The following is a 14,526-nucleotide window of genomic DNA, read 5'->3' as shown; positions in this document are numbered from 1 at the left end:
TAACCCTGTGTTTTCCATAATCGATCCTCTTGCATTGTTTGGGGAAAACGATTGTGTCTGTGTGTGATCAGGCATCACTTTATCACAACACAACTAATCAGGTCACCATGTGTATAGCACTAAGTACAAATAGAGCTGTTCCATTAGTCATTATTTAATGCTCAATTAGCAAAACACTTCTGTAGATAATATGTTGAAAACAAATTCAGAGACATCTGGTTTAAAGAAATTTTGATATGCTTTGTAGTTGTATCTTGAAGCTTTACTAGATTTAGATTTGTAGATGTAGATTCAGCTTTATTGTCATTTAGCAGAAGTACTAAGACAACGAAATGCAGTTTAGCATCTAACCAGAAATACAAAAATCAGTAAAGTGCAGAGTAATGTACATATGTATAGTGTTGAACAGAATGCATATGCTAAGATATATACAGTATGAACATGTGCAGCAGTTACCAAAATAGAAAGTGCAAGTGTTAATACAAATATGGACAGTAATATAAATGTGAATACAGTAAAGGTGAGATATATATATATACAATATGGACAGTAGTATAAATATGTAGGGAAAGAGAATATGTATTGCACATACTACATGCTCTAAGCTTAATCTTTCAGGAGCTAATTCTTTGATCACAGTTTCAATTCAATTTCAATTTCCAACCACTGTAATAAAATGTGTTAAATGTGTAATATAACCCTTTGTCCATGTCAATAACAAGTCACCTCTTGGTGTACCACTACCTTCCTCTTCTGTTACCTATTGTGCTGTACCAATAAGACACAGTATCCCTAAGTAATGTACACTCCAAATTCATACAACACGTCTTATGAAATGCAGTGCTGCTGTTAAGTGCTGAGATGTATGATTGTATTAAGTGTAAACTTTGCAAAAATATACTATGAACATATGAGATAAAGTATGCACATTTGCACACATGTGAAAAAAAGTAATACTCAAGTGTAGGATTGGGCATTGAGAACCGGTTCCAACTTTACGATTCCAATGGAATCATCGTTTCTAAATTTAACATGCCGAAGTTTGGGTTTCCGTAGCAGCCAGGCGCTTGTTGTGTTGCAGCCATGGAGCACAGTAAGCTGAAAAGGCCCAGTAAAACTGTAAATCACCATTGAATCAAGATAAAATTTTCCTATTATCTGTGAAATAAGCATGTGACCCCTTTTAACTCCACCCCTCAAAGAATCAGAATCAAGAATCGATAAGAACCAGACTCAAAAGGAACTAATCAGAATCGGAATTGTTAAAATCAAAACGATGGCCAACCCTACTCAATTGTACGGTGTACACATTATAGTACATTCACAGTGACTACTACCTTCATAAAGAAACGAGGTACATAAAGAAGCAATGTTCTCTCTTTAGGTGAGAGATCCCAGCCAGGAGCCCTGCGGCCGTCTCACGTTCCTTAAAGAGTGTAAGACTATAAAAGGCCTTCCACAAACTGCCGTGTGCAACCTGAACATCACGCTTCCTGCAGTGAAAAAGGTAAGGTAACATGAACTCACCATTCTCTGTTGTCACCTCCATAACCATACTCATGGTTAGGGTACTTTTGGCCCCAATAACACTGATAGATGAAAGACAGAGAAAGACTTTGGCCAAACTGCCGCCACTGTGTCTTTTATCTGTTTAAAGCTTCTCTCTATGTAAATCGGTTATCTATGCAGTGGATTCTTGTCATTGGCTGTTTCATTTTGTTCCTACCTACCTTTTGATTTGGATGACATGCTTTTGGCTGAGGGCTTTTTTTGATTATCAAGCTGGCTTTTTGTGGCTTGAGTTTATTTGCTGTTTTTGCTGCTGAGTGTTGGCGCTTTCTACTTTTTGGTGTTTGTTTTGTCCGTGTTTATTTTTTATTTTTTTTTTGCTAAAGTGGCTTCTCTTCTGAGTTGGAGCTTCTGTCAATCACTCCTTTTTCACACCCTGATGTTTCTTTTCCCCCTGCTTTCCATTATGTTACTCCCCCCTGTTTCTGCAATGCATCTTGGGAACCAGGAAATGGAGTCAGATGCAGAGGATGAGGTAAACCACACCCTCCCCACCATTTGCTGCCCTCTGCGCTAGATCTATAGCGGCCCTGCTTCATCATAGCATTATTCTTTCCGCTTCTACAAGGATAATACGAGCTTTCCTTCAAAGCAACCTTTAGCTGCTCAGTTTGCATGATATATTGTAGATATGAAAAACAATTTGTTTTATGTCCAATCCTTATCCTTTCCGCTCTACAGTATGTGATACAAGTGGCTTTGGAGTATAGATGTATTTACATTGTCCTTAAGTTAAGATTTAACCCTTAGTAACATTAACTTAAAACTGATTATTTGCTTTTTTAAGTACTTAAAGTATAGAGTTTGTAGGCTTATCATGACTAACCTAAGCTAATTTGGCTAGCTTGGCATAGCAACATTATTGTAAGTAGTACTGCAGTGCAGTGCAGTAAATGTTCTTAAAGGACAATTTGCTGCTTTATTACGTAACTGTTAAATATTGGCTTTGTTTTTATGTTAATACCAACTAACGTAGACAATTAGGTTTGCTTTAATTTAATATTTATAAGGTGTTGGTCATTTGGCAGCACCATACAATGTAGGATGACCAAGAACTAATAGGTTTTTGTGTTGTTTGCTATTGTTGCAGACTGAAAAGCCAGAGCGACGTCATACCTTTGCATCCCTAGCCTTACGTAAGCGCTTCAGCTATCTGGCCGAGCCTGCACTGAGTGAGTTTTGACATTTTCACTAACAACCCCTTTGATGAATATAATAATGCCAATTTTCGTGGATAAGATAGTTTATTAACAATTTTAATTAACCTGTAAAATGCGTGATCGATTTGTTTCTTACTTAATGTAAATTCAAAATGTAAATGCATATTTCTCATCCTACATAACATGCACTGTCCACATGCCTGTTTACAACATGGTACATATTTTTGCATGGGTCAATGAGTGTTTTTTTGTGCTGTGCTTGCCCACATTGTGAGTTGTACTTCTTCTGGGTTTGTTTGGTTGATTTCAAATGTTGAGTTTTAGAAGTCCAAATGCAGCAACTTAAAAAAAAATAGTCTTTGCCTTGCCAACAATGTTATAGGCATTTGGGCGGGAGGTTAAAGTCAAATTGTATGTGTTTTTCATTTGTCCCTTCTGAGTTTAAAGCTCTTTTTTGCTTTGTGATGATGTAGCAGCTTTTGTGGAAACGCATGCATCATAGGAGGTCTTGAGTTTGGCTTACTTTTAGTTGTTTGTTTTTCACACTTTGTGCTTGTCACCAGTTCTTGCATGACAAAATGGGCCAAAACGTAAGTCTTGGGAAACACATTTTGTCATATTTTGTTTGTTACATAATAAATGAAAACTTCTGATGCCATTGTTTTGGCTTTGTTGTATCATAGTGTCCAAATTGTCTTTGGGGAATCTATCATTACTGTATGTCATTTTTGGACCAAACAGATAAAAGGCACTTTTAAAAAGCGGATTGAAATTAGAGCCAGAATCCATATGCTGATTTTAGAGCATCTGAAGTCCAAAGAGAGAAGTTGTTTTTGTGTTAATCCTGGTGCATTTGTCTTACCATTTTTCTGTTGTCAATTGTTAGTCTTTGCCATTGTCTTTGGAATTTTACTTTGCTGCTGTATGTGCTTTGTTGAGTTTATTCATTATGTTGTTGCTGTTGTTGTTGCTGTTTGAATCATGTCCCAATCCTGAATCACACAGGTACACAAAGTGTTTCTTTTCGTAACTCCATCTTCAATCAATACTCAAATATCAGCACTTTATTAAACTGCAATTTTTCCTTCCTTGATACCAGGACTGTGTCACTGACAAACTCTTCCTCCTCTGATCTCTTTTTCTTTCACATTTTTTATTCCTTTTCCTTCCCCAACATACTTTTCTGTTACATTTACTATTCCACATTCTTTTTATTCTTTTTTCCCATTCCTTCTTTATCAATTTTTCTACAAAATCATCTGAAGAAACCACAGTTGAGCGAAGCACAACAGCAAGAACACTGCCTGCTGGTTACCCTCACAAACCTGTCTTTCCAACCAGACCTTACCCATCATGGTCGACTGCTCCTATTACCGTCCCTGGTCAAACAAGGCCCGTCGGAGTGGGGGGTTCCCTCACCTCTACCGATTCACCGACAGGCTCACCAGCTGCTTCTCCATTGAAAACTACCTGGCCCCTCTCCTCCCTTTCACCGGCATGTCCTGCAACAATCAAAGCCACCCTGGGAACACCACCACACCCTACCCTGTCATCCCCAGTTAAATCAGTTAGCGACGTATCAACCTCATCCCCCGTAAGGTCTTACAGGACTATGCCTTCACCCATTAAAACTGTTGTCCAGCTGGGTCAGTACCCTGTCCAGGGGTCTGCCAGCCTTGTGTCCTCTGGAAGCCCAAGTAAACTTGCCACAGATCCAGCATCAATCAAAAGCTTTGCTTCAGCATACACATCAAGGACTTCCCCACTTCACGCAATACCCAATGGTTCTGTACCAGAGATGTCATCAGATTCTATTACTGCTCTAGCATCGCCAAAGACACCTTACAACATGTACAATTCTAATCTGCCTTTTAAAACTGCCCTTGGGTCCACAATTGCGACAGATGCAGGTGCACCTAACCTTTCTCCTGTTAAAAGCATCTCCAGCCTGTCCTCTTTGAAAACCTCTGTAGATTCAACACTCTCATCCCGAGGAGGGAGGTCCTCCCTCCCGTCTCTTTCTTCAACTGGGAAGACAACCATTGCTTCCTCAGAATTGTCCATGATGAACGGATCGGTCTCTCCTGTTAAATATCCATCCTCCTCCTCCACACCATCCTCCCCTTCTTCTCACCAACTCTCAGAGAGATGTAGCAGCCTTCAGGAGAGGATCCAGGCCACCACCCAGGCAGCAACCTCTGGTGTCAGCGCAGCCATAAATGAAGCTATAGACTCACATTCTGTGTCGGGCTATGGCACTCTTAGATCACTGTCCTCTTCGCGTAGGTCTGCAGCAGCAAGCTCTGCTTACGGTTCTCTGAGATCTGTAGCTGCCTCCTCCAGCTCGGCAGTTTCTTCTAACACGGTGACTGTACCTGTGTTTTCATTTGTCAACGTCATTCCAGAGACCCCTGTCAAACCAGGGCCAGGGTCTCTCAAAATGGCACTGCCTGATTCTTCGCATGTCTCTTCTTCCCCTTTGTCTTCCTGTGTTACCACATCAAAAATAAATTCCCAAATGAAATCCCCTCCGTTTATCACACCAGCCATCATCCACCCAACTGGAACTTCCAACCAGGAGATACTAAAAGATGTAGCAGACATGAAACAGGATCTGATCAGAATGACAGCTATCTTACAGACAGACACACAGACAGCAGCTAAAACTGTCCAAACATCACATACTGGCACTCCTAAAGAGACCAAGTTAGGGGATGAAGAGCCATTTACTCTAGTGGAGAAAGTGAAAGAAGATTTAGTGAAAGTCAGTAAGATATTACAGAAGGACATCATGAGTGAAGGTAGGGCCATTGCAGGTAAAGATAGAGCCTCAGAAGATGAATGGGAGGAATTTTCCAAAGATGAGATTGAGGAGGCACAAAGAGGTGCCCTCTCAGATTATTACACTCCTTTTGATGAAAACACACTCCTGCTCAAGCAGCAGTCCATGTCCAGCAAAGACTTAGAGTTGGCTAAAGTAGTAGACTTTTTAACAAATGACATTGGCGCTAGCTCTCTCTCCAGAATGGCAGAGTTGAAATGTAGGAACGAGGAGGAGGCAAAAAGGGCAGGGGAAGAGAAACAGAAACGTGTTCTTAAACCATCTATGTCGATACAAGAGCACAAACTCAAAATGCCTCCACCGGTCTCGGGCATGCTTAGGTCTCCCTCAGAGAAGGACCTTAGCAAACTTACTGAATCATATCAGGGGTCGGACACTATCTTGGAGTCACCTGAGGACCTGTCCCATGAGCAGGATAAGAGTCCCCTGTCAGACAGCGGGTTTGAGACCCGGAGTGAAAAGACACCCTCTGCTCCTCAGAGTGCAGAGAGTACAGGACCTAAGCCTTTGTTCACTGATTCACCCATCCCTCCCTGCGTAACTGAGACCAGGACTGAAGTGGTCCACATTAGGAGTTACGATGATCCTTGTGAGCCTTTATTAATGGAGGAGGCTGCATCTGCTCTTCCTTTTATAGAACCAGATGCAGCTTCAACTAGGTCCACGACAGCCTTACAGATGAAAATGCCAGAAGAGGACTCCATGATAAACAAAAGTGTGTGTCTTAAAGAGGAAACCCATATTACTACCACTACTAGAATGGTCTATCACAAGCCCCAACTGACTGATGGCGCCGAGATGATAGAGGAAGGTATGTCAGTTAGCGACATAATGAAAGCTTTTCAGTCAGGTAGGGACCCATCTAAAGAACTGGCAGGGCTTTTTGAATACAAAGCTAGCCAGGATTCTGTCAAAGGCGATGAGCTTACTCCTAGATTTCTTGACAAAGACATTAAATCCAAACCCAAAGTTGAAAGGATAATCGAGGTTCATATCGAAAAGGGCCACAGCGCAGCAGAGCCGACTGAGTTCATTATCAGGGAAAGCAAGAAACACCCTGAGCTTTATGTCTACAAAGGGGACCATGGAATTAAGGAACTTACTGATTACGATGATGCCCAACCGGAAGAGGAGGAACTTACTGCCGAGGAATCTCTCCCCTCCTTCTTCGAAACATCTCGCGTTAACACCCCGGTGTCGCAGGAGGAGGACAGTCGCCCAAATTCTGCCCAGCTGATAGCAGATGATTCGTATAAAGCCCTGAAACTGTTAAGCCAGCACTCCATAGAATACTGTGATGACGAGCTATCAGAAATCAGAGGCGAGTCATATAGGTTTGCTGAAAAAATGCTCCTCTCAGAGAAACTTGACGCGTCATTACTGTCTCACTCTGACACAGAGGATTCAGCAATGGTGACAGACAAAAAACACCACGTAGCTTCTGAACAGAGTGGAAGCCGTGGCACTGGGAGTCAGCAGCATGGAAGCCCCAAAAGAGAGTTTGTTTCTAAGTCATCAAGAGACGGGTCCCCTGTATCTGGTAAATTTGTGCACAGGGATGAACCATCTCAGTTTGATAAGGTGACAGTGCTTCATTACTCCACAGAGCAGGGCAGCCCCAAACATGCTGTTTGGATGCGTTTTACAGAAGATAAACATGACAGGAGCAGGGATAAGCTACTTTATGAGGATAGGGTGGATCAAACTGTGAAGGAAGCTGAAGAAAAACTCAGTGAGGTATCACAGTTCTTCCGTGACAAAACAGAGAAGCTCAATGATGAGCTGCAGTCCCCTGAGAAAAAGCCTGTGAAACAAGAGCCAAAGGAACCCAGGTCCTGGCCTAGCTCAGCCTGCAGTACCCCTGAGAAAACACAGCAAAAACCTAAAGCAGAAGAGGGCTTCAGTAAAAGTAAACTCAGGGAGCCTTCTGTTGGTAAAATGTTTGGCAGTACCACTACAACTGAAAAGAAAAGTTCTAGTTTACCAAGCAGTCCCCAGAAAAGCATGCTCCCCTATATTAGTGAGGACAAAATTAAACAACAAACTAAAACCAGTGAGTCTGAACCCTCTTCTCCCTCTCATGTCAAATCAACATCCAAAGTCAATGCTGTGAGGATGAAGTTTGAATCTGCGGCTCAGAAATCAAGTCAGTCTAGTCCAACCAAAATTCCTCCTCCAGTGCAGCCAAAACCTTCAATAAAGAAACTACAGGAGAGCAAACCTAACGTTTATCAGTTTTTTGCTGGCGGAAAAAACTCAAAAGCATCTGAATCATCAGAAGAAGTAAGTCCGAAAAAGGTAGGGAAGGAAACAGACAGCAGTAAACCTGCTTTGATATCATCAACATCTAAAATCCCAAAACATACAGGAGACAAATTGCCAAACAAAAGCATTCCAGAGCCCTCGTTTCAAAGACAACTTAGTGAAACTGAGACTCACAAAGCAACTACTAAAGGGACAGATATCACTTCCACTGTTACTCTGGAAATTAAAGAAAGCAATAAAGGTCAGAAAGTCCAGACACCCATTGTTCAAGATACTACTAAACTACTACAGAAAGATTCTGATGTTAAAAAGTACCAACAAGTCACAAAAAGTGAGTCTGCTTCCAAAGAAGTAAAGGCTGAGGTGTCAAGAAAAGACACAGACGAACCACTAAACAAAAACCTTAGAAAAAAGACAGAATTCCAAATTCCTGTAAGAGTGTCTTCTACTTTAGATAATGACCTCACAAAGAAACCGACCATAACTAAACCCTCACAGATACCCACATTATCAAAGAGCAAAATACAGATGAGTCTTGAGACAACCCCGGCAAAAACAGATCTGACTTTTGAAATTCTAGATAATGCACCCAAAGATTCCAACTCCAATAACCTTCCGAGCCCCAGAGACACACTGGAAAAAGTCATAACTTCTCCAACTGCTATAACAACCAAAGAAAACTTCAAGGGCATCAAAACATTACCTGTTTATGTCAGTGTCCAGGTGGGAAGGCAGGCAGAGAGGGAGGCCAAAGGGTCATTGTACACGGTCAAGCAGAACTCAAATTCAGCACTTAGCCCCATAAGCCCCGATGATGACACACTAGAACAGGTCTCTTTCATAGATAGCTCAGGGAAAAGCCCCCTTACACCAGAGACCCCCAGCTCTGAGGAGGTCAGCTATGACCTCATGCCCAGGACCCCTGATGGCTTTATGGGATTCATGCCAGGGAAACCCAGCCCCATCATGGAGGTATCTGAAGAATCAGAGGAAGATGACCAAAGCAAAGTTGTTTTTTCTTTTAAAGAGGTCCTACCAGAAAGCAAAACTAGTGTTTACAGCACCCAAGCAGACCTTGCTAATGCTAATGAGAAAGAAACGCAAAAAAATGATAACCAGCAGGAAATAACTTGTAATTTCAACCAGCAAGAAACTGCAGTCAATGGCAGGCATGATGAAACATCAGAGCAGGAGCATAATGAGGTCTCAAAAGACAAAGGCATCGCTTATATTGAGTTCCCTCCCCCTCCTCCTCTAGACTCAGCTTCAGAAAGGTCAGACTCAGAAAGAAAAGGTTCCTGTGCCTCTTCAGAGACTGAGACCGAAATGATGGAGGTGAACTTACAGGAACAACATGACAAGCATCTACTGACAGAGCCAATTATACGTATCCAACCCCCTTCCCCAGTGTCCCCAGGGGAAGATGACAGTCAATCAAATGATGAAGAGGCAGGAGAAGACGAGGATGAGTCTATCTTTCAGCCAATTCCTTGTAGGAAATTATCTTGCAAAGTTCCTGAGGAGGAGGAGAAGGAGGAGGAGAAGAAGAGGAAGGAGAAGGAAAAGACATATAAATCTAAAAAACATGACAAAAATGGAAATAACAATGAAACTAAAGGTGAGACCAATGGCTCCAATGGTTCCAATGGTTCTAAAGGTTCTAATGGTTCTAATGGCAAAGGAGAGGAGTATGAATATGAACAAAATGGAAATGACCAGTCAATTACAGACTGTTCAATAGCCACAACGGCCGAATTTTCTCATGACACAGATGCGACAGAGATAGATTCCCTAGATGGATATGAACTTCAGGATGAGGATGATGGCTTGTGCGAGCAGGCAGATGTACGGCTGTTTGGTCTTCCAGACAGCAGGAGAGACGTCTGGGCAACAGACACATTTAGGTCAACTGACCGCAGTTTTCCTCCAACCAAACTGGAAGTTATTGAAGAGGAGAAAACCCCAGATGAATGTCAAAAGGACGAAAAAGATACACCCTCAAATGGTGCAATACCTGATGGTGTTATTAAGGATGGGGTTGAAAGTCCGGAACAAAACCAGACAGATAAAAAAGGATTTTCAGACACTTACTTTAGTTATAAGTTAGAAGAGGAGTTTAATTCTCCTTTTAAGACTGTTGCGACTAAGGGGCTGGACTTTGACCCCTGGCCCAGTAAAGGCGGAGAAGAAGAAGTCGTTGACGTGGGAGGGACAAGGGGAAGCAATAGTGAGCCTAAGCCTTTTGGACTGGCTGTGGATGACCAGTCTCAGGCCACAACACCAGACACTACCCCAGCCCGAACACCAACAGACGATAGCACGCCGACAAGCGAGCCAAACCCATTCCCCTTCCATGAAGGGAAGATGTTTGAGATGACACGCAGTGGTGCGATTGACATGAGCAAGAGGGACATGGAGGAGAGGCTCCAGTTTTTTCAGATTGGTGAGCATTACTACTCGGCGGGCAGGTACAGGGTCAGGGACTCAGAGGTAGATGCCTCCTCACAATACGGGGATCAGTTTAATATTCAGGATCCCACAGATACCTTAACAGTCCCTCAAGTCTCCATTCAGACTACTACTGTCCAACTAGAAATATCAAATGCGACTGGCAGTTACACCACATGCAGAGACTCAACTTCCAACACTGAGCCTAAATTCTCCACTTTTAGAACAGGATTCAAGATGTCATCTGAAAAAACATCTGATGCTTCAAATAGTGGTTCTAAATGTAGAATACCAGGCATCTTTGATCACTCTAATGACATAACCTCAGGAACAACTGTAGATAGTTCTTATTCTGCAACCTCAAACTATACAGATTATTCTAATTTTGATACATCAGGCATGACCGATTATTATTCAATTCACAGACTTCCTTCAGGTACATCCAACCATTTGGATTGGACTTCAGAAAATCACACGTATTACCAAAGCACAGATTCTTCTTCCGCACTGTCACAACAGATTAGCAATCCCCAAACATGGAGCAGCAATACCAGTTGCAACATCCCTGACTCCCATTATGTCCATTCAGACGTCATTCAGGCTGGCAGTATTGTGTTCAACTTGTTGTCCTCTCCGAGACCCACTCTGCAGGAGGTCAGCAAGATAGAAGCATCCTTCAGCCAGCTAGAGGAGAACAGCAGGGAAGGCAAAGCTTATACTAATGTAGCAATAACAAACACAGGAGCAAAAGAGGTCAAAGGCAAGATATGCAAGTCCAGGCTACCAGTGAGGGCGCCCAGCGGCAAACTATGCAGTCAAAGTCAACCAATAGTGAAAGACAATGTTGATAAATTCCTAGTAAGGAAACATGCAATGCATAATGTCAGGGAAAGATTACAGCCTTTTAAGAATTTGTTTCCTAAATCTAGAATCCCAGTAATGAAAGCCATGAAATACACCTCTTGTCCCCGAGAGCAGAAGCAGGTTGGAACTAAATCTGCTGTTAGTGATAGAAGCAATAAAACCACCAGGGGTAATAAACAACTAACTAAAGGCAGATCCAGTACTGAACACAGATACAGTTTAGTGCAAACTGCAGGTACAATTAACAGAAATGAGATGGGAAGAAAAAACAGTGCAGTGGTCTCCAAAAATGTTAAAACAAGGTCGGTAAATAGCCAGGCAGCCAAACATTTGGACCAAACCATTCCCAAGGAGGCTGAAAGAAAGTTAGAGGGGAAACCACTGCCCACTGAGGAAGAAGAGAGCTGCAGCCTCAGCACTACCAGGAACACTTCCTTGTCAGAACCATCTAGAGCTTCTAGACCTTCCTGCCCTTCACGCACCTCTACCTCCACCAGCACCACAACATCAACACCATCTGCTAGAGATGTGAGAGCTGAGGTTGAGCAGGCCAGCAGTGAGAGGATGAGGAGGAGCAGGAGGAAGAGTAGGCGGACACTTGGAAGGAAGGAGCAAGAGCAGAAGGAGCAAGGGAGTCAGGTTGATCAACCAATCACGACTCCTGTCACGGAGAACCAGACTAGTTTGTAAACTCTTTCTAAACACTTGTTATACTTTATATTTCTTTATGGGATGCATGTAGCTGTTGTGGGTGCTTTGTGATGTGATGTTCTAAGTGTAGCCGTCCCTTCTTCTTCCTGTCATTCTTGTTATCTGTGTCCTGTACTTTTCTTATTAAGACAAAGAGGCTTAGGCTTAGACACAGAGAATCGATGACCAAATCAGCAATACTGATAAAGAATGAAATTTGTCCCTGGATCCCTGCTTTCATGTTGATTGGTGTTAAAAATTGGTTAGGGAAAGGGGTGTTTGTATATGTGCTATGAGAGTGGATTAATTACCTAATGGCTAGTTGGAGCTTTGCAACAGACTATAGTGATGTCTTTGGTGGACAGGACCTCCACTTCTAATATCAGCAAACACGTTTTAGTTGTCAATTTGCAAGATGAGGGGCTAAGTTAAGAGTTAGTATGCATTCCTTTCCAATACTGTGGGGGTCTTACAGGGTACCACCCACATTCTCACTTTCATTCCACATTGAAGATCAAATTAGCATGCACATTCACCACATGACACCACACCACTCACTACCACCATCGAAATGATCGCGAGCCTAGATGTAAAAGATTGTTTGGGGAAATACGGACTTTGTGTTTGTTTTGGTCTGCTTGCCTAGTTTGTAGAAATCATTTGGTGGTACTTTTGCTCTTTGAAAACACTGCGAAAATAATTCATCGGCAGAACTTGACAATCAGAGGAACGTCAGCTCCACGAGAGTGTTTCAGTCGGTGTAAAACGTAGTGCAGCTGGGCTACTTTTGATTTCAAGTTGAAGCCATGAATTGCTTTTATCAGTGGGAAAGAATGTTGCCTGTTGTTAGTGATGTGATACAACGCTCTTTAACTCTTTGAACCTTTGCTACTAATACTACTGAACGTCAAATATTTTAGTGTGAAAATGTGATATATTTTTTTTTTTCACCTTTTCTGGCCTCACAGATCCTCGTGCTTTTGATTTTGTATATTCAGTTGTCGCAGTGATGTTCTTTAATAGTGCTAGTCGAAAAGTAACTGCAAGAATCTAATTAGACATGTTTTCAAGTTTACTTAGTTGTCCTCGTTATGAAATCTAGTCTAGTGAAAATGGTATAGAAATCTCCATTACACTACTCTCCATGTCCTGTTTAGAGGGCACATCTGCATTTGACAAGGATTAATAATTAAGAGAAAAGAAATAGAATATAGTCCTATAGACAGTCCATTGTAAAACAAAAGAATAGTTGAACCTTTTGGGAAATACTCTTATTATCTGACATAACCCTATGTAAAACCACAACTTTTTTTCACACTGTTTTTGTATGGAATAGGTAGTCAGATTTCTTTTTACCTTTGGACATAGCCAGGCAAGCTGTTTTCCCCCATTTCCCGTCTTTACGCTAAACTAAGCTAAGCTGGCTCCTGGCTCCAGCTTCTTATTGGACAGACAGGGACATGAGAGTGTTATCGAGCTGTAGCACATTTCCCAAAATGACAAACTATTTCTTTTATCAAGCGTCCATTATCCAAACTGAATCACTGAGGAGAGTCTGGCCAGAAAAAAACATTTTTTTTGTTTTGTCTTTTTCAAGAGTTGAGACCCGGGACAGTGAGCTAAAGTTAGTCTTTATGTTTGTTCAGTTGCCAACCCTACTGGGTTAAACATGAATATCACATCAGAAAACGCCAAAACAAAAGAGACATTTTAATTAAGTAGGTTAATAAGGTATTAAGTAGGTCTTATGGTTAAACCACATTAAATGTCTGTAGTCTGAAACAGACAAACTTTCAGTTCACAATCCCAATCTGTTTCTTTCATCATCGATCCCCACGGCGGTCATTTTATAGGAGCCGTTTTGTGTATCTCTTACTAAGAACCACTTTTAATTAATTTGGGGATTGTTTTCCTAGTAACACATGCTAATTGTGTGTGCCCTGCCCTTACCTGATTCCTTGACACAGGCCCTCAGAGTCCCTGTGAGAGAACAGACCTCCGCATGGCAATAGTAGCCGACCACCTCGGACTCAGCTGGACTGGTGAGTGTACACGCATCTCAGTTTTTAACACAAACACACTCAGAAACAAGCATGAAGCGAAGCAAGAATACCGTCTTTATTATGGTAATTTATACGACAAAGAGAAACAGCTAAAATGTTCATCTAAATCAGTTCCAACCAGAGACTCGTACACTTCATGACGATAGCATTCAATATATTCACTGATAAACATTAGATATGATGCCTGTCTTGTAACAAAGACAATTCACTATGTGAATTTTAAAGAACACTCATGTATGTATGGACTGAGTCCAGCTCTCAAACCATTAGTTTTACAGTGTCTGTTGCCATCTGGTGGACAATAGTATACATGTCTTAACTGAGCAGTACTGCAGTGGTATATATAGTCCCAGTCAGACATCACTACACATATGATACAAAATGAGAGGGGGAAATATTCTAAAATTTTTTGATTGCATTGTAATTTTTTTTACTGCATTTAAAGAAAATGTAAACATACACACTTCATTATGAGACACTTTAGGAGTTAGGGTGCTGAAAGATACAGTAATTATTGTGTTATTATTATTATAGCAAAAAGCTTGTACAGCAATGTGTTCGTATTCTTCCATGTCATGTATCTTTGTGTTTGAGTGTGGAAGAGCAACAGCAAGAGGATGTTATG

At 41.6% G+C, this 14,526-nt stretch overlaps 1 protein-coding gene across 11 annotated transcripts in view; it reads left to right on the top strand.

The window, feature by feature from the left end:
- Positions 1-14,526, top strand: part of LOC114548170 (ankyrin-3) — a 120,146-nt gene that overhangs the window by 90,239 nt on the left and 15,381 nt on the right. For 5 of the 11 annotated variants that reach the window (XM_028567944.1, XM_028567940.1, XM_028567936.1 and 2 more), the window contains exons 38-41: positions 1,385-1,507; positions 2,018-2,044; positions 2,660-2,741; positions 13,806-13,880. In XM_028567944.1, coding sequence (XP_028423745.1) covers positions 1,385-1,507; positions 2,018-2,044; positions 2,660-2,741; positions 13,806-13,880 — 307 coding nt within the window. The remainder of the gene's footprint in view (positions 1-1,384; positions 1,508-2,017; positions 2,045-2,659; positions 2,742-13,805; positions 13,881-14,526) is intronic. The other 6 variants (XM_028567937.1, XM_028567943.1, XM_028567941.1 and 3 more) reach the window with 3 other exon arrangements.

The sequence above is a fragment of the Perca flavescens genome, chromosome 21 (assembly GCF_004354835.1).
Source record: "Perca flavescens isolate YP-PL-M2 chromosome 21, PFLA_1.0, whole genome shotgun sequence".
NCBI classification, from domain to species: domain Eukaryota; kingdom Metazoa; phylum Chordata; class Actinopteri; order Perciformes; family Percidae; genus Perca; species Perca flavescens.
The sequence above is the reverse complement of the archived record's forward strand: the minus strand, read 5'-3'. Positions and strand labels throughout refer to the sequence as shown.